General features: G+C 37.5%; 1 protein-coding gene across 1 annotated transcript in view; it reads right to left on the bottom strand.

Annotated features, from left to right (window-relative positions):
• The window catches only part of spo11 (SPO11 initiator of meiotic double stranded breaks), a 41,302-nt gene extending 22,589 nt beyond the window's left edge, over positions 1-18,713 (bottom strand). Inside the window, exons 1-10 of the mRNA XM_067447372.1 lie at positions 18,262-18,713; positions 18,047-18,160; positions 16,447-16,535; positions 15,721-15,787; positions 9,708-9,816; positions 9,459-9,545; positions 9,119-9,155; positions 4,508-4,617; positions 4,335-4,434; positions 1,454-1,491 (exon numbers count right to left, since the gene is read on the bottom strand). Of these exons, the coding sequence (XP_067303473.1) occupies positions 1,454-1,491; positions 4,335-4,434; positions 4,508-4,617; positions 9,119-9,155; positions 9,459-9,545; positions 9,708-9,816; positions 15,721-15,787; positions 16,447-16,535; positions 18,047-18,160; positions 18,262-18,356 (846 nt within the window). The 5' untranslated portion in view covers positions 18,357-18,713. The remainder of the gene's footprint in view (positions 1-1,453; positions 1,492-4,334; positions 4,435-4,507; positions 4,618-9,118; positions 9,156-9,458; positions 9,546-9,707; positions 9,817-15,720; positions 15,788-16,446; positions 16,536-18,046; positions 18,161-18,261) is intronic.
• Between the last annotated feature and the right edge of the window lie 2,858 nt (positions 18,714-21,571).

The raw sequence follows: 21,571 nt of genomic DNA, 5'->3' as shown, positions 1-21,571 counted from the left end.
TCTCCATGATCGCGACGACAGTATTGTGGTGGAGACTTTATCTAACGCCACTGGGTATTTTAGACGTGGTCGAAGTATTCATAGGGCAATTTGGGGGCAACGTGGAGGCAGGGTGGGGAGTCAAAATGACGATGATATTGGTCGTGGCTGTGCACACTTGGCGCGCGCGAGGCAGATCTGGACGCGCTGCTCATAGCAGGAGCAGATGCGGTGTGACACGGCAGAGGGGCTATTATTCATAATATATAATATATATGTGCCCCATATATGCAATCAGTGCCTACTGTATATTGTAAATGGAAAATCTCTACAGCAAAAGGCAAACCACTAAATGCTTTCAGTTTGTTTCTACCAATTAGTAATGATTTATACAGTTTGTTTACAATTTTCTATTTACCTGAACATTCAGTATTGTGCAATATAGCACACAGAAGGTGAGGGACATTTTGGGGGAAACATGGGGGAAACATTTAAACATGTGGCTTTTCATGAAAATTTGTTTGTTTTGAAACATCTGTAAATGTTTCTAATTTACAGAATGTTTCTATCTTTTATCACTTTTAAGATATAGCCTTTTGAAATGAAGATGTCAAAAAATGAACCTTTTAGGAAAAAACCTCTGCTGCCTAAAGGGTTAAATAAGCCACATACCCTCTATGGAGATATCAGAGAACAATTTAACATATTGTTTCAACTCATTCTAGGGCACCTTTAAAGCTTTGTTTTATCTTGTCGTGAATACAAACCTCAAAATTTTGTAAGACTTTTTTTTATTATTAAGAAACGCTAATAGTTTGGTGTCAGGTTATTATTTACTGTCAATTATATATTTGACAGTAAATTGACAGTAAATTAATTTATATTTTAAATTAATACATTATTCAGGAAAGGCTGCTTTGTGGAAATTGATTAAAAGGGACAATGAACTCATTTTACAATGTTACAAACAATTTATATTTCAAATAAATGATGTTCTTATGAACTTTCAAAGAATCCCCTTGTATTATGGTTTCCACAAAAAACATTTCTACCCCAAACTTTTGAATGTGTTTATTGTCCAAGAACTTAATAGAGAGCTTCTCAAGTAAATATGTAATATTATGTATATCATCAAAAACAATTAATATATGTTTTATATTATTTCTTAATTTAAATTATATATTTTAAACTGGAAAATGACCTTGAAGATTTGTGCACTGCAGGATCCTGTATCTGAAAGCGAGTTCAACAGCCAAAATGTAGCCACATACTCTGCAGATGTGTCACACACACACACACACACATGTAGAAACGCTTTACTTTTTCCACAGGCTAAATTTTAAGTTCATGAATGAGTGCTTCCTCTTTTTTGTCTTGCCACAAAGAGAGAAGAATAATTACATGTCGCCGCAATGCAAAAGTCTCTGCAGGCCTCACTGGAAATTGCACAGAAATAGTAGGAAACAAAACTTACCAGTGAGCCATACTTGTAGTTGCACATGATCTCGATGCCTGGGGGAGAGAGAGAGAAAGACTGATTCTGCAATCACCACCATACCCTTGCAATTATCTTTTGGGACAACTTAATTCACCCAAGAACAAAGTAAAGCATTACACATGTACAGAGAGCGCTGGAGTCATTGATAATGACAGTGTCAGAAATAGCAGGGGCCTTCATGTTCACGCTAAACTACCACGAATGGAAATCACTGCAGGATTGGTTAATCTCAGGGAGCGATCAACTCTGAGCATGCCTGTGTTTGTTGTCTTTGCGTTAAATGCATTTGTGTTCGTAGTTCAATGATTTAACTGAGTATAAATTACATTTACCAAGGAACGTGACATCTTTGAAGTGACCTTAACACTAAATAATATAAACCTTTTCATTGACACCTAGAGATATTTAATATAATGTAATGTCATTTCGATTGAAACTTCATGCATTTACATATATTTGTAATTACACATTTTTAAGGAGGAAGCAATTTAGAACATTAAAAATATATTAACTTTAATTGTAATATTGAACAATACTCTTCAGTTAAAGTGATAATCAAGTACTTTACACATGCTTGAGTATGTTAGTCAACACATTAAAATAGATTTAAAGCATGACATTATTAAAACAATTATTTGAAATGTGTTTAAAATAAAACATCAGACTTCTTTATAAATTTAAAAGTGTATTTCAGTGTGTTATGAAAAAAAGTCATGACCATCAGTGTACCCTCTTTAAGTGCACTTATCAGGTGTCTTATTTCATTCATATTATATTACCTGCAAATAACAATTACAAAAAAAAGTAATAAAGTACACTACAAGTGCACATTTAATACAATTAAGCACAAGGATGCTAAGGGTATTGTGGGTATTACAACGCAAGCTACATAATCAGATTACTTTTTCAAGCAACCAGTGAAGTAAAATTACTTTTAAATTTACAACAAAATATCTGAGATTTCAAATAAATGATGCAAGTTTTTCCATGTATTGACCGACAGTTCTCCTGTCCTCATGTCGAGAGAAATCATGAGTAAGTTCAGAGGCGTTGTGTTAACATGATGCTTATTGTAGTTCTAGACTAAATGTGAGCATTTACTCGTCTCACTTGCTCAAAAACAGATTCAGTATTCCTCTAAATTAATAAAAACAGTGAAATATAAACTCAGAAAATTCAAACTGTAAAAATGAAATACCTTAAATAACAAATATACTTTATGTATTTAATCTCACTTTATTAACCAATGCCTTTGCTGCTGGCTTGTAATGAATCAATTCAACCATAAGAATAAGCAAAAATGACTTTAGATAAACATCTTTTTTTATTCATTTATTGCTGAAGTACTTTCTTCTGCTTTGTCCTATCCTTCCATTATCCAGAATGGCAGCACAGCTGAAAGGTTTGAGCGGCGCCCTCTACTGTACAGATGTGAATTTACATTTCCTTCAGCCTGAGGCTTATTCATCTCAATTTTGGTGTAAAAAAGGTTTTTACATTTGACCAAAATCACAACGTAACACATTCATTTACATACAAACTAAGTAACGCAATGAGTTACTTTTTTAGGGAGTAACACAATGGGTCCTATCATACACCCGGCGCAATGAGACACCAGCTGTGACGGAAGTGTTTTTTTGCTTGTTTCAACCCAACACCTTTATCATTTTCTCATCCAGTGCCATGTTGTTTAAATAGCAAATGCTCTCGCGCACGTCTGTTCACCCATGGTCTGAAGACCAGGAGTGTTCAACCGCATTGTTGGTGTGTTGCTATTTTAAGGGGCTGAAAAACGGCTGACCATTGACAAACAAAAACCTGCTCTAAAGTCAATATCGCATTTTGTTTTTTTTGTTGGAGTACGTTAGTAATATGCACCTATAGGCGGGTCCACAACGTGCGTACACTCCTCATGATACACACACAGGGTTGCGCAGCAGCCTGTTTGTTAAAAACAAACATTTTTAAATTTTAAAAATAAAAAGATTCAATCTTTCCACTCGTAAATTCCAACATGTAAATAGTGAATCCACCATGGTGCGAGGGCAATTGGCTTTTAAAGGGAATGGGAGACGAGACTGATTGGTATATTACACGTTACGCTCAAAACCCATGACTCATTAAAGGGTTAGTTCACCCAAAAATGAAATTGATGTCATTAACTCCTCACCCTAATGTCGTTCCTCACCCGGAAGACCTCCGTTCATCTTCACACACAGTTTAAGATATTTTATATTTAGTCCGAGAGTGTATGCAAGTGTATGCACACTATACTGTCCATGTCCAGAAAGGTAATAAAAACAACACAACAAAAACTGACTTTATTCAGCGGTGTCATCTCTTCTATCGGCATTGTCTTCTCTTCCGTGTTCCTCAAAAAAGATTAAAACGGCTATGAATCAATGAATTGATCAATGATTCGGATCGCTTGTCAAACTGCCAAACTGCTTGACATTGGTCGATTAATTGATTAATGGCCATTTGAATCGTTTTTTGAGGAACATGGAAGAGAAGACGATGCTGAATAAAGTCGTGGTTTTTGTTATTTTTGGACCAAAATGTATTTTCGATGCTTCAAGAGACTCTAACTAACCAACTGATGTCTCATATGGTGACATCAATTTCATTTTTGGGTGAACTAACCCTTTAAGAGATTAGGCACAACCATTTTAGACCATGCGCCTGGCACGCAGACCGTTTTTTTCTGCCATTAAACTAGCAAAAGTGGATTCCATGCCCCAATATGTTACACATTACATATAACTTTCCCCCCTAAAATCCCTCACTCTTGAATGAGCAACATGATGCTTGACCTAATAAGCATTATAATTAAACGTGTGTGTGTGTGTGTTTGTACCATAAGGATCTGCATCCACCAGAGCAAAAACTGGGATGTGTAGTGCGTCCCACAGTTTCCTCACCATCAATCTGCTGTTGACATCAGGCACACCTTTACCCTGATAATCACACAAGATCAAACATTCAGGCCTTGAAAACAAAGACTAGCGTTGATCTAACCAAGACACTTACAGTTATTATGATGCAGGGTGAAAGTCTGGTACAAAAATCATCGTCCAGTAGTCTCTGGAAAGTTGCATCTTTCTCCACTATCAGAATGAATTTTGCAGATGATACAATGTCTTGTATGTTGCTAAGGAATGTAACTCAAAATATCTTATTTTGTGCTCAGCCAAAGAAATAAATCTTCTACAGGTTTAGAACAACTTGAGGGTGAGTAAATGATGACAGAATGTTTATTTTTGGGTGACCTATCCTTTTAAAAGCTCCAATTAACTTTGGTGGAGCAGTGAAAACTATATTAATGTGCATATTTTCAAACATTTCAGTGATTTAAACGCCTCCATTGTGCCAGAAATCCCACACATTATCATGCAGCACAACCATGAGGAAATTAGCAGAGGTCAGAAAGGATCTCCAAAACGACTCCTGCTTTAATTCTGCCTTTTATGTAATTGAATTGTCATTTAACTGGTGTTTATCTGATAACAGTATAGGCCAGGAGTTTTGTTTGTGGGTGGTGAGAGAAAAACACAGATTCAGACAGGACTAAAATCACTAGCCCCTGTAATCACTACCAGCTACCAGTTTTTAGGATGACAATTTTTTTAAAAGTAAAATGTATATGCTGATTAATTTTTTTAACTGCTCTGCCCTCAGTGGTCTAAAAGAGCTCATTAGGGCTGTCAAAATTGCTCAAAAATGACGTTCGAATATTCCCTGTAAAACAAACACGAATATTCGAACTATTCGAACACCTGGGCGCGCATTTTGTCAATGGCGCGCATTACGTCAATAACAGGACAAATGAATGCAAAGAGACATTAACTACTTGTATAGTTTGTCTATTTAAGTTTATACATATTTGACAACATATTACTTACACAAAAACAAGTAGATTGTTATTAAAAATTATATAATTATTATTATATATTATTAAATTAACTAATGGCCAAGACCGCAGAGGGCAGACCTCTCTCTCTCTCGCCCTCACTGCGGATAGCGGTTTAAATGAACACACTTTGAGTGCTGATCAAGAGTTTTGTGCAAGCATTTTAAGGTCGCGAGACTCACGACTCTTGTCCCAAATATAGCGGGCTTCATTCAGTGATTGAAACAAATATTATTAATATTAATTGAAGTTTTACAGCATATTGAGCGCTCCGAGTGAGCTGTGCTGTGCTAAACATGGAGCTTTTCCTTGACATGGTAAATAATCTCACCAGTGGAAGCAGTGCATTTATCCTTTATTCATGCGATATCTCTTCAGTCAGTACAGTAGCCTACACCAAGGTTATTTTCGTAAACGAAAACTGAAACTAAGACTAAAACTATTGGTCAAAAAACATTTTCGTAAACTGAAATAACATTTAAAAATCTGAATAAATTAAAAACTAAAACTAAACGAAACTAACTACTCTTACTAAAAAACTAACTGAAATAAAATAATAATTAGCAAAAATAAATATTCGTTTTCGTTATTAATAAGCCCTATTTAATGTGATGGAAAATCTGACTGTGGCGGTTGAGGGAGTGTCTGCGGGTGAAGTGATCTGAGGAGGAGATTAACCGCTGTCCTGTGACGGACGCGTGCAGACAGGCAACACATCGCTAGTCCTAAACGGCAGTTCACAAAGAATCAATGCGTCCGTGGCAGTGAAATGGGAAATAACACAAGGTAATGAGATGCACGTTGAACTTCTTTTAACTTAAGCTCACTGTTTTAGAATGCCGTTTCTTACGCGACGAGAGACGCAGGCACAAAAGTCAGCAACTAGTAGCAAGTACTAGCCTACTGTGCGTTTGAGATTTCATGTTTGCATAATATTGACAGGCTCAAAGGTGTTATCATAATCATTTACTGCTAATAAAATTATTATCTGTGTGGAGACATTTCCCCACAAAGTAGGGAATACCAGGACACACACACACACACACACGTTTGTTTCACTATATAAGTGAGGACATTGCGTGGACTTCCATTGATTTTATATCAGGTTAATGATATTTTATATCCCCTAACCCAATCCCTATCCCTAAACGTGCAAAACAATAGATTTAAATAAAAACATGTTTTGGCCGATTTATAAGCCTTTTTAACTAGTGAGGACATTTGACTGGTCCTCACTAGTTAAAAAGGCTTATAAATAATAATAAAGTTATTATAGTTTAATTATATATATATATATATATATATATATATATATATATATATATATATATATATATATATATATATATATATATATATATATATATATATTACTAGATAAATGAGGACACTGGTCCCCTTTACAATTATAGCACAACAAACACACACACACACACACCCACACCCACACACACACCAGTGTGTGTTGGCTGTATTCAGATGACTTAAGCTGTGGTCTTACACTGCTAGCCTACATTGTACTACTGAAGAAATTAAAATAAGCTTTTAATTGTTTAACAATATTTAATCTTTGTTATGAATGAGTTTGTCTGGAATTTATAATTTTTACTTTTATATTTTACGTTGCATTTATTTGGTTCTTTAAGATAGATCCTCTGAGTATTAGCCTATGTCAAAAATATAAAATATAATTTTTTAATATCAAAATATAATTTATTTCATTTTTAATCTCCAGATCGTTGTTTGTATAGGTCATAGTTTGACTCAAGCTTTTTTGCTCAAAGGTGAAGACCCAACTTTACGCATGTTTTGTAAGACCTTCCTGGGTTTAAACAATAAGGCTTGTTTATCAAGTTATTTCACTTAAGGATGTTTAGTAAGAATAAACTCTAATCTGTGCAAACATTAAACTTTGCTGAAATTAAAAACCCTGATTTGGTCTTTACACTTCATTATGGTAACTCTGCTAAACTATAATTACTAAAACTAAAACTGAAACTAAATAAATAAAAACTAAATAGAAATGTATTTTTAAAATAAAAACTAAACTAAAACTAGCAAAACCATTTGTAAAACTAACTAAAACTAAACTGAAATTTGTAGCAAAATTGAAAACGATACTAAAATAAAAACTAATTTCAAAAAGCAAAACTATAATAACCTTGGCCTACACTTTAGTAATGTTTCTGTTTAACGTTAAGTAAAATGAGGCATGGTATGCTAACTGTATCTTACATAGCTTGCATATAACTTTATATCGTGGCTCAACAATTTTACCTCCTACCAACCAAAATCCAACGGCCTTCCAGACATGGCTTTTTAGATTATGGAAATCTCTTTCTCTGCTGCGGTCGAGTTGGGCTCTGCATTTTCTGCCGTCTTCACTGCAAGACGCGTCCACTTTCAGCAGTGACAGTGCGACTCCTGTGACCTGTCCCTGAACCCCCATGCGCGCGCTCACTCGCAAAGCAGACAGCCACGCCTCCACTACCGCAGCAGGTGTTTTTTCCGCTTTTGAATATTTTTTTTTTAATTCGAATATTAATTTTCACCTTCGAAATTTGTTTTTTAAAAACTATTCGAATAAATATTCGAATTTGGAATATTAGTTGACAGCCCTAGAGCTCATACTCGTCAATGTCAAAATGATGGAGATGGCCAATCAAATTAAAGAAGGCGGGGCTTACTGTCATACTGTCACAACGCAATGAGTTTGTGGAAAGATGTAAGTAGATGTAAGTCTTAGACAACTGTGATGGAAATGTTCAGCTACCGACATCAAGAGACTAGCTAGTGATGCAAAATACGCAGATTTTTATGCAATTTCGCCGTTTTGAATCGAAAAATTGAGACCATGATGCATGTTATGCATTTTCTACATTACACACGAGTAAGAATGAATTTGTGCACATTTTGAAATAAAATATTATTTGCAAATTTAAATTGAAGACTTCATTAGCCTCCTAGAATTAGACCTCAGCTTCTTTTACCATCTTATTTATTTATTCTCTTAAACATTTAATTATTCAATTCCTTTATTATTAATAATAATGTAAATATGTGCCTCCCCAAGCACAGAATTGAAACTCCACCTATGAGTTGTTAAGTTTAGGTATTGGGTATGATTAAGAGATGTAGAATATGATTATGCAGAATAAGGCATTAATATGTGCTTTATACGTGCTAATAAACAGCCAATATCCTAGTAATATGCATGCTAATAAGTAACTAGTTAATAGTAAGAATTGAATCCTAAACTAAAGTGTCACCAAAATTGTTTTTAGTCATTTTAAATAAAGCTTAAATAGAAGAGCAATATTAAACATTTAATTATTTTTTAAATGTTAAAAAATGAAACGTAAAAAAATAGACAAAATATGAAAAGTTGCATCTACCTGAAATTAGGTTTAAGTTGTACTAAAGTGACTAAAACTTGATGACTATAGTCTTATGTAGAGTTGCTTATAGCTGAATTGAACTCAGTTTTGCAGCATTGACACTTATTGAACTGGCTCAAGCTGAATGATGACTGAAAGCCTTTAAGTTTCTTCACAGCTGAATTTGAATTTGCCTCATATTGGACGAAGTCTGATTCTGTTATTTTCCTTATTGTGAAGCTATTTTGAAACCATCTGTATTGTATAAAGCACTAAATAAATAAGGGCGACTTGACCTGACAAGGGATTAGGGTGGCATTCCTTTGACATGGTTTACATAAGCAGGAAGGATACTTCTGATCCCCTTAACATTGGAAGACACTGGGGCAGCCTAATGAGAAAAAAAAAAGACATTTCAAATCATTTCACAGCAAAAATAGTCTCGTACGGAAAAAACAAAGTCATTACTTCAAAGAGACCAAATGATTCAGAATGGTGCGTCAGACCAGTGGTCAAGTGGAACAGCGTTTGAGTTATACTGATGTGAATGTTTGACAGATACAGTCTAAAAATGTTGCCAGTCGAATTACAGATGAATGGCTTTGGGCAGAAGAGGATTATATAAATCACGCTCTGTCATACAGTACGCATTAAGTGAGCTTTACAGGAAGGTTGGCTGGCGATCTGGACTCACTCTGGAGCTGGAATTGCAGTCCACCTTTGTGCCATCTTCCTCCAAATAACACAGATCACCTGAGATGAAGCCTTTGGATGTTGCAAGCTGTGAGGAGTATTAAAATAAATGATTTACATTCTCTTTAAGTGCATTTGCAACCTATGCAAATGAGGCTTTAATCATACATGACACCGACTTTATTCGTTTTGCCTTTGTGTGAGTGTGTAAAAATCTCAGAAATGCTAATATTAGACTATGTGCACGTACAACATGAAGACTCCTACGAGGAACCTTGAGCATGCACGAAATGCAATCCACGATGACATCCAAGGTCCTCTGTGACCCAAACAGCTGTGGATCATTATAGTATATGTCCCTGACGGATAGAAGAGAAAACATTTCAGCGCACAGGTGCACTTGACAAATCACGTCATAAAAAAATCAAAGGTTCCACCTGCTCCCTATATCAGATGATTTATGATGCTGTTTGCTGATTTATAATCACTTCATCACTCATATACACAGGTGGTTTGAATGAAACGGTCTGCAAAAGCTGACAAAAATGTTAAATATTTAGACATGAAACGGATCATATCTAAAAGGCGCCAGAGAAAAACTTGCCAAAATGTAGACCTGCAGTATTACATGCTGTTCTTCATCTAAAACTATTGTAAACACCATTTTACTTTTATCATTTTTATGCATGCAAGCAATTTTTTTTTACTTCTTTTTACAAATGTATATGTCTTAACACAAGTTAACCATGTACATGATCTTGTGAAGGTAAAAAGTTTACCACATTACAGCCTATAGAGTTTGTGGACGTTTTTATACACCAATCAGGCATAACATTGACATAACCTAATGTTGTATTGATCACACTTTTTCTGCCAAAACAGCCCTGACCTGAAGGTGTGCTGTGGTATCTGGCACCAAGATGTTAGCAGTAGATCCTTTAAGACCTGTAAGTGGCAAGGAGGGGGGGGGGGGGGGGCCTCCATGGATCGGACATCCCACAGACGCTTGATTGGTTTGAGATCTGGGGAATGTGAAGGCCAATTTAACGCCTCAAACTCGTCCTTGTGCTCCTCAAACCATTCCTGAACCATTTTTGTTTTGTGTCAGGAGCATTATCTGCTGAAAGAGCCACAGCCACAGGGAATACCGTTTCCATTAAAGGATGAACATGATCTGCAGCAATGCTTAGGTAGGTGGAGCGTGTCAAAGTAACATCCACATGGATGGAGGACCCAAGGTTTCCCAGCAGAACATTGCCCAAAGCATCACACTGCCTCCGCCGGCTCGCCTTCTTCCCATAGTGCATCCTGGGGCCATGTGTTCCCCAGGTAAGAGACACACACACCCGGCCATCTACATGATGTAAAAGAAAACGTGATTCCTCAGACCAGGCCTCCTCCTTCCATTGCTCTGTGGTCCAGATCTGATGCTCACGTGCCACTGTTGGTGCTTTCGGCGGGGTCAGGGGTCAGCACGGGCACCCTGACTGGTCTATGCCGCCCCATACTCAACAAACTGCGATGCTCTGTGTATTCTGACACCTTTCTATCAGAACCAGCATTAACTTCTGGAGCAGTTTGAGCTCCAGTAGCTCGTCTGTTTGATCGGACCACAAGGGTCAGCCTTCGCTCCACACGTGCATCAATGAGCCGTGGCCGCCCATGACCCTGTGGCCGGTTCTCCACTGTTCCTCTTGGAGCACTTTTGATAGAGACTGACCACTGCAGACCGGGAACAGCCCACAAGAGCTGCAGTTTTGGAGATGCTCTGACCCAGTCGTCTGGCCCTAGTCAAACTCGCTCAAATCCTTACGCTTGCCCATTATTCCTGCTTCTAACGCACCAACTTTGAGGACAAAATGTTCACTTGCTGCCTAATATATCCCACCCACTAACAGGTGCCGTGATGAAGAGTTTATTCACTTCACATGTCAGTGGTAATAATGTTATGCCTGATACATGTATATATCCTAATCATTTGTTAACAATATGCATTCATTGCTTCAATAAGCTCATTGTTTCTGCCTTAAATTAATACATTGTTTAAATTAATAAATTGTCTAACTGTGTGATCTTCTTCTTTCGGCTTTTCACTTCAGGGGTCGCCACAGCGAATCATCTGCCTCCATCTAGTCCTATCCTCTGTATCCTCTTCTCTCAGACCGACTACCTTCATGTCCTCCTTCACTACATCCATAAACCTCCATTTTGGTCTTCCTCTTGACCTCCTGTCTGGCAGCTCTAACCTCAGCATCCTTTTACTGAGATTATCACTCTCCCTCTGAACATGTCCAAACCATCTCAACCTGCTGGCCTCTCTAACTTTGTCTCCAAAACATCTCACATGTGCTGTCCCTCTGATGTACTCATTCCTGATCCTATCCATCCTCGTCACTCCCAAAGAGTCTAACTGTGTGATATATTATGTATATGCACATTTCTAAATACATAACTTGGACACAGCCACCTCTGATAACGTAGTCATGTAGAGGCATGCATTTTTGAAAAGGTAATTGAAATATGTATTGTGCAAAGTGCTATACAAATAGGGGTGTAAGAAAATATCGATACACGTGAATATCGCGATATTATGTTTGGCGATACTGTATCGATTCTCAAAAACACTGTATCAATATTTATATATTTATTTATTTACATCCAAGATTCGTGGCTTTGTGTTGGGTTTAAACCACAGACTGTATAACACCCAACCGCTAGATGGCAGTGTGTTATCTCAGAACGCATAACTGACGCGGAGCCGGAGAAGCGCAAGGTGAAAGTGCGTGCATTGCTAGTGTTTGCATTAGCAAACCCAGCTCTCAAGACGATAGCATTATTCCGCTACTGCAGTATACAGAGCTGAAGTGTGGACTCCTTTTGGCTTCAGCTAAAAACAAGTCACTAAGGAAATCGACAAGAATCATTTTGTTTGCAAAATAGGCCAAGCTAAAATCTAATACTTGGGAAACACATTGAAACAGAGAGCTCGCTTAACATCCTGACGTCACCCGCGCTGCTGAGAAGTGTTTCGATAGAATGTCCTGCACGTTTTCCTCTCAGTAACAAAATAAACACACGCCAAAACTGACAGCGGTGGCAGGAGAACGAAAGATAATAGTGATGCGGATATGATGACCAGCTCTGCAGTTCAGTAATGTTACTTGAAATAGCACTTTATACAATAGACTGCTTTATAGAAAATAGCTTAACTGTATTAAATATATAACAAACAGTCATTCAGTCATGAAATGGACTGCACTTTCTGTTGTTAAATAGCCACTGTTATACTGTGAACCTTTAAAACATTAAAGGCCCTATTTTAATTAGGCCGTAGTTTTCCCTCTTTGAAATCTGCAATTGCAGTTATTCACAGAATGATAAACTTTACGTGAGTTGTGCCTCGGCTTGACTAGGGATGGGACGAAATATCGTTTGACAAAATATCGCGATACAAAACGTGACGAAACGCATCGAGGTCGAAAAAAATGTATCGCGAAATAAAGATAGATGGCACTGCTGCATGATTTGCGTAGAATGAGGTTGGGGTGCAGCAGCAAACATTAATAGGGAAAGAAAAGGGTTGACATTAGCATTAATATTCTAAACCAAAAATGCAGTTATTGCCTACATAAACTACCATATTTTCTGTTTAACTTTTATTAGACTCCAGAAAGAAAAGGGCGTTTTTTCACTGAGCACATTCTCTGCAGTCTGAGCGCGATGCACTGCAGCTCACTCTCGCTCATGTCTGAGGTAAATCATTAACACCATCACCCCGCTTACAGTACACGTGTTTTATTGAACTAAATACATTACAATCGGCTAAAACGAATGCACAGGTTACTTTCCTGAACAAGCGCGCTCCCGAGTCATCCGTGTTCTTCACACTGTCCACGTGAATCGCGGCACAGTTCGGCGCGCACGCGCAAAATACCGGCAGTTCAACAGGAAATGCGGATCTCTTAAAGGGGCCGCACTATATTCCTACTCGTGTAATATGGACCTCCTCCAGGTATGGTGTGGTTCTGGTTCGCTCACTGGTACACATTAACAATTTTTCATACGAACTTTGCCCTGTTCTGAATTAAACTGCCCCTGTAAAAACTCCCTTTATATTCTTAAAATGAGAGAAATCACTAACAGTTACTTACTCATTATTTTTAAGTTTAGGCTTAAGAGAACAATTTCTTAGATAAACATATCTATGACCTTTGATATGTCTAGTCTTCATACTGTATTGATTTATTATTGAATAAGTATGGTTTCACTAATAATAAATGTACATTTGCATAAAGCATGCATATTTGTCCATACCTATGTTGATTAGAGTATTAAAAACTTAATTTAAACTTAATTTAAGATACATTTACAATTGCTAAAAAGGTGCGATTTAAAATCGAGTTAACTCATGACAATCATGCAGTTAATCGCGATTCAATATTTTAATCGATTGACATCCCTACAGTGCCCTCCACAATTATTGGCACCCCTGTTTAAGATGTGGTCGCGGACTTCTAAAAATTCTCCTTTTTTTAAACAACATAGAACCAAAATGCAAAAAAAGAGAAAAATCCTACCGTTCGTTTAAGTACATTACTTTGGTGGTAAAAAAATCACAGATTTGAAAAAAATAAACATAAAAATTGATATCGTATCGTGACGTATCGTATCGTAACCCTGGCATATCGAGGTGTATCGTATCGTGAGTTTAAGTGTATCGTCCCATCCCTAGGCTTGACAGTATGACCTAGCGTAGAAATCTAGACGTTGTGTATAGAGTCGGTGGGCGGGGCCATAATGACGACGGCCGAGTTGCGTTTGTGTGCTTCTAGTAAACACAGAAACTAGCGAACGGCGGTCTTTCGAATCAGCTTTGACCACGACTCTGGAAGACTTGGGGCCCTATTTTAACGATCTGAAACGCAAGTGTCAAAGCGCGGAGCGCAAGTAACTTTGTGGGCGGGTCTCGGCGCTGTTGCTATTTTCCCTGCGGGATAAATGGCTCTTGCGCCCGGCACAAATCTAAAATGGATTGGTCTGAAGTAGCTTCATTATTCATAGGTGTGGTTTGGGCGTAACGTGAATAAACCAATCAGAGCGGCATCCAACATTCCCTTTAAAAGCAGGTGCGCAAGTTCCCTTATGGATCGCTATTATTATGGCGTATTTACCAGACGCATGCCAGGAGCGGTTCACAGCCGAGGAGACTGATGTTCTTGTAAGAGCAGTGAAAGACAGAGAAGTTGTGTTGTATGGGGATGGGAGAAACCCACCCAAAATAGCGTCGGTTAAACAGTTTTTTCAGTTTTTCAGTCGATTTTTTTTCCTGGTTCTTGACGGACAAACCAATTTGTCAGATGTCCTTATATACATATATGTCTTCCCACTATTGGGCAAACAGGTCTGACCCTTAATTACTACAATTAGCCTGAATAATTTGTAAGCTAGATTTATGCCTATTTTTTCACATCTTCTAGGCACACCACAATGATTTCCGTCATCTCATGTGTTAATATATTTTTTTAGTGTAACAATTTATGATTTGCAAAAAAAACTGTTGCATCTGTGTAGATTACATGAGCAAAGTGTATGCGCGTTGTGCACGCTATACATTATGGTCAAGCACGCCCCCTTAAAATAGCATAATGAACAATGCGCCGCTGACTTTAGACTAGGTTTTTTTCTGGTCAGTGGCGCAATTGTTTAATGGAACAGCAAAATAGCACCAGGGATTGTTTGCGCCGGAACACGCCTCCTTTTTTGCGCTGAACCGCCCAGGGAGCGCAAGTTCATTCACTAGTTTAGCGACGTGCTTCTGTGGAGGAAAAAGCGTGCTTTGCGCGGGTGCAAAATAGGAATGACACATGCGTCGGTGTACAAAGTCAATTGCGCTGAGTGCAAGATAGGGCCCATACACATAAAGAATATTGCAGTCCCTTTACTCAGACTGCACAAAATAGTGATGAGTGATATAAATTATACTGTATTAATTAAATAAAATACTTTGTCTCGTGTTTTAGGCATATGGTTGTGTTCTTTATTCTTTTAAATTATTTAAATAAAATAAAATAAAAACACACAAAAAATAAACATCGCAATATATTGCCTCTCTTACAATATCGCAATATATTACAATATATCGTATCGTAACCACTGTATCGTGATACGTATTGTATCGCCAGAGTCTTGGCAATACACAGCCCTATATACAAATAATATAAATTTAAGTAAACGTTCTGTGTGTTGACATGACTATTACTTACCTTTTAGTAGCATAGGAGTCACTTTGTACAAGTTTGTAAATAACAGAGAAGACCTTCAGAAACAGGGCTGCAAAACAACAAAAACATACCAGTTGAGTAATGGTAATTTTACATCACCACCACATTTCTATGTGCGGCTAGTTGCCAGGGTGTTACTACAGTATATGGTTTCTAAGATGTTTTTAGTGTGTTGCTATGATGTTCTGGGTTGTTATTTACTAGCCCAAGTCGAGAGAGCCTCTATGATGGTAAATGGACTGCATTTATATAGCGCTTTTAACAGACCCTATGGCCATCCAAAGCGCTTTACATTTTGCCTCACATCCACCCATTCATACACCGACGGCGGTGTCAGCCATGTAAGGCACCATCCAGCTCATCGGGAGCTGGGGTTAGGTGTCTTGCTCATGGACACTTCAACACTTGGTCAGGTGGAACCGGGGATTGAACCACCAACCTTTCGGTTTGTTTGTAGACAACCTACATGAACCACTGAGCCACTGCCGCCCCTATGATATGCTGGTCTCTATATACGGCTTGGTTTCCTGTATTATTGCAAGTCTATTTGCATGTCTGATTGTTCCCCAGGCAGAAAATGTATGTTAGATTACTTTGTGGGATGACTTACAAGTTGTCAAAAACAGATTTGTGTATTTGTATGGTAATTACTATTTTATTATTTGTAAATATGTATATGCAAAAGCAAATAACTCAGGGAGATCTTACCAAACCTCGGGGCTGTTATAGGGCAGTCACATCGGAGAGTCGTGTGAGAGGCATCTTCCTTCAGTACAAAACCAACAGACTTCTGAAATCTGAGAACGAAAGCAATGTCACTTTTGCTCGTTGCCATTTCCTTTTCCTCTTTATTCGCTTTGGTCGACTAATATTCAGAAAGTCATAACATGCCCTGATATATGCAGAGAAATGAAGATGACTTCAGGAGTTACTTCATGTCTGGCTGTACGGGTGAAATGTTTTGGGGAAAAACATCTCAATGCCTCATCTAAGAAATCTTATGATGATCATAACCAAATGTTGCTCTGGGAAATCTAAGTACTGAGAGGTTTTATAGTTGCAGGGGATGAAATTATTCACTTAAATTACTGTTTCATTCTCCTATCTGATATTAAAACTATCAGTCATTTTGCTTGCCTTTATAACAGCCATAAGCCAAAATCCAAGTCCTTATCCAAGTTGTCAGGCCCCTGGCCTTAAAGGGGCCCAGATGAAACGGGCTTTAAGCTTTAGGGAGGTTTGATGTCGATCTGAGCAGACAGTTTTCTTTGTTGTGCACAAGAGCTATTACAATGTGCACAGTGAAAACCCCTTCAGAGGATTATAAGAGTGTACGAGAGAGAGAGAGAGAGAGAGAGAGAGAGAGAGAGAGAGAGAGAGAGAGAGAGAGAGAGAGAGAGAGAGCTATTTAGGGTCAGTAAGTTACTTCATTTGAAAGGATCAAGGTCCAGACAAATAGGGAGACAAACAGGCACAGACAGACGGACTGACTGACAGACAAACAACAAGATGGATGGATAAATGGATGGATGGATGGATGGATGGATGGATAGATAGACAAACGACAAATAGATAGACACACGACAGATAGATAGATAGATAGATAGATAGATAGATAGATAGATAGATAGATAGATAGATGATAGATAGATAGATAGATAGATAGATAGATAGATAGATAGAGAGAGAGAGAGAGAGAGAGAGAGAGAGAGAGAGAGAGAGAGAGAGAGAGAGAGAGAGCTATTTAGGGTCAGTATGTTACTTCATTTGAAAGGATCAAGGTCCAGACAAATAGGGAGACAAACAGGCACAGACAGACGGACTGACTGACAGACAAACAAACAACAAGATGGATGGATAAATGGATGGATGGATGGATAGATAGACAAACGACAAACAGATAGACACACGACAGATAGATAGATAGATAGATAGATAGATAGATAGATAGATAGATAGATAGATAGATAGATAGATAGATAGATAGATAGATAGATAGATAGATAGATAGATAGATAGACAAACGACAGATAGATAGACAGACAGTTAGACAGACAGATAGATAGATAGATAGATAGATAGATAGATAGATAGATAGATAGATAGATAGATAGATAGACCTATTTAAATAAATGACTATAATAATAATAATAATAATAATAATAATAATAATAAATTTTATTTATAATGCACTTTATATCAAACAAAATCTCAAAGTGCTAAAATTGCTTCAAAGAGCTCAAAGTGCTTTATGACTATACACATGAATTAGGCTGTATAGACAAACATGAGGCACACACACACACACCTGGCATTCTCCCATGTGGATCTGTTCATCACTCTCAGCACAGGTGCTTCACCTTTAGATACACTGACGACCATCGTCTGAATGACACTCTCAATGCGCGACAAAACATCCTGTCTGTGGATGGGAGCGGAAGTTACATTCAATTATAACAGGCAAGAATGGAGGCAAACTTTAAATTAATCAGCAAAGCATCATATTCCTGCTCGCGGTCTCACCTGCTGATGTCCTCCTGGTGGTGAATGACGGCCGTTTCCAGACTCTCGCGCAGCGTCTCCGTTAAACGATCTACCTCAGTAAACTGGGCAGCCATTTAAATAAGTGGTCTAGTCGATTACAATCGAAATAGTTACAAATGTTTTGCTTTGCTGCTGTTGTAGATGTCGTTTGTATTTGTGTAACGTAAGTTAACGTTAAGAGGGAAACAGTTTAACGTTTGGAGCGAGTTAACCTAGCAGATTAGCGTCAGAAAAGGCGAAGGCTAGCGGGTGTCACCTTTATGGACGTTAACGTTGACGGTGATGAAATACTCGAAGATTATAACCGCGGAATATGTTAATCAAGGTTTTAGTTTGTATTTTGTTAAAATAATCAACTAAGTTAGTCAACACGTCATACGTAAGCAGATAACGGCTGTGCGCGCGCGCCTGCGCAGATATCAACCGCGCGCTTGTAAAGATTCTCTAGTTTAAAGCTTAACGCACGACTGAAAAAAAATACAAAATACCACAAAAAATAAATATTCTTAAAAAGTTCACCGTTTGTGTTATACAGCCGAAAGAAAGCCACGTGGAAGATAGAATACATGTTTAGAACATCATGCAGTTTGAAAAAGTAACTTTAGCAGCATATTAGGCTAAATATTTGAATATGCTACTTACAAAAATAATAGGCTATAGTTTAAAAGAATATAGCCTCAAGTGTGAACAAAATGTTTTGGACACTTAATTTTATGTTAATTGCAACTCAATTAATTGAACTACAGTGTTTCTGACCAGCATCTTAAAGGCACAATATGTAGGATTTTTGGATTAAAATATAAAAAAAAACACTAGAACAATGTTATGTATTTTTTTATTTGTGTACTTATCCCAAATGTTATAAAGAATGTTTAAATCCAGAGAAATAAGCTATTTTAACCAGAACATGGACCGTGTGCGTAGCCTATCAATGACATCCTCCCCGCGTTACTCTCGATTTCTGTATTTTGTTGAAAGACGGGTCAGCAGCTGTTTGGGTCATTCATCTTCAGTAAACTAATGCTTGTTCTCCAGCTCAACACAGTTAGTCTTATTGTTTAAATCTGCTGTTCTTGATTGACCGCGAGTACCATGTTTAACCATGTTTCCTAATATCCGAGCTCACTGCAGGGAACAAGAGTCTCACATTAGCGCTGAGTGAACTTAACTTCCAACACACTCAAATCTGTGTCATATGATAAAACAGCACTGCGTTACCGCACATGAGTGGAAGAAACAGAAGAGTTGCCTGTGGCAGAATAAAAGCAATTTGAATTCATTACAATTGTTTTTTTGTTTTTTTTTTACATATGGGTTTAAGTAATATTCAATTTCATAATTACGTCTATTGTCTTTAAAGTGCACTGGTGAAATGTACTGTATGTCATGATGAAACTAGTATATTAACAATGACAAAGTTGCAATATAGGCCATAACTAAATATATTTATCTAGATAACTTCAAATTATAAGCAAATACTTTACTTGTCCTTTAGTATGTTAGTCAACACATCAAAATAAGTGGACTCTTCTTGACAATTAAATCATGTTGGTGTAAAATGAAATGTTTGATTTGAAATGATCACATGCATTTAAAAAAAAGTTCTTAAGTGTTAAAAAGTCTCTTTAAATACGCAGTCATTTCTTTAATATATTATCTGTACGTTTTTTTGTTTGTTTTTTTACAAATATAGAATTTACGAGTAATAATAGTTATCTGTTAATTAGTAATATTTCAAGTAAAATACATTATAATCTGTGATTTTCTCTATATATATATATATATATATGGCTGCTCAGCAAGCACTGAGCGATGTATAAAGCTAGTTTGAAGTGAGTTTCAGAATTGAAATGTTAATTAGGTCGTCAAGAGAGGGATCTGATCTTGCTGACAATGTGTGGAAAAATTGTGCGACTAAGGGAGACAGAAGGTCCTTGCCCCTGACCTGACCTGAAAACCTCCACACGGCTCCTCACGGTGCATCTGGGCATCTTCTCCTCTTTTCTTGAGTGACATTGACAAGCCGTTTCCGTAACACTTGAGTTTAATCTGCAGATAATTGCTATCTCACCAAAACCAACACAGCAACACCTCACGGCCTGCTCTAATAGACTGTGAAAGGGTACAAAGAGGCAGACTATGCCACTGTCGCCTTTGCCTTGGCCTGCTCAGTTGGGGACACTACAATTATGATCCGTTATTCAACTAAATATACAAATACAATAAATTCATTAGGTTTTATTTAATTCTATAAACTATAATACCGATCTGCCAACATTGTCGCTCTATGATAAATGAAAATAAGCTGATAACATCACTGTTTTCTCCAGAACGACTGTATAGCCAAATCTAATTTTGTTGCATTATTGTCCTGTGTGAAGCTGCTTTGACACAATCGTCATTGTAAAAGCGCTATATAAATAAAGTTGATTGATTGATCTCTCTTCCTCTGGGCTGAGGTAGTCAACCTGACGTAGTGTGAGGCTCACGTCTCAGGGTGAGTGTTTGCTTTATTGGGCCGAAGTGCAGGGTTATAAGGCCGCAGAAGGGGGAGTTGGAGACTTTTTGAAGGGAGGGGGGTTGCAGGTGATGAGGATTAGCTGAAGCCAGAGGCCCCTACGAAACCAAATACAGATCTGTCAGTCTAATCCCCACAAATAGAAAACAGAGCTGCCTCGGCTCTGCCTCTCTCCTTCTCATTTGGCACATAACTCACCACTGCTTCATCTCTTTCACATCTGCCCTTTGCCAAACACTGCTTGCCCTCAGCCTGTTAATGGGACCCAGAGAAGCATCCCAAAGGAGGAAGTGACTGATCGGCCCTGGCAGTAATGGACAGCTCTGCATAACCTCAGAGTGATGAGATAAAGAATGGAGGAGGGCTTTGTCTCTAGTGATGAGAGCTGTGCTAAGGTCCTTGCTGAGTAGTTTACTACCAACCTACTCTTTCCACTGTATATAGTATAGTTGCGGTCAGTGTTGAAGTAACGCCTTACAATATTACTTTACACTCTAAAAAATTAACTAAAATATTGTTGATTTAACTTAAAAAAAAGTAAGTAACCTGGTTGCCTTCAAAATTGTAGTTTATTGAAATTTAAAAATTTGATCTGATACAATGAAGGAAATTTATTTAATAAATAGAAACTCAAAATATTCTTGTATCTGAACCACATAAAAAATTTGATAAGTCATGAAAATTTGGCATGTTTCACTGCATCTTCACAAATAAAACACACAATTACACAGTATGCTTAAAACAAATCTTTTAATAATATTTGAATAAAGG

Source organism: Pseudorasbora parva, chromosome 6, assembly GCF_024679245.1.
Source record: "Pseudorasbora parva isolate DD20220531a chromosome 6, ASM2467924v1, whole genome shotgun sequence".
In the NCBI taxonomy this organism is placed as follows: domain Eukaryota; kingdom Metazoa; phylum Chordata; class Actinopteri; order Cypriniformes; family Gobionidae; genus Pseudorasbora; species Pseudorasbora parva.
This window is presented reverse-complemented; position numbering and strand designations above follow the sequence as displayed.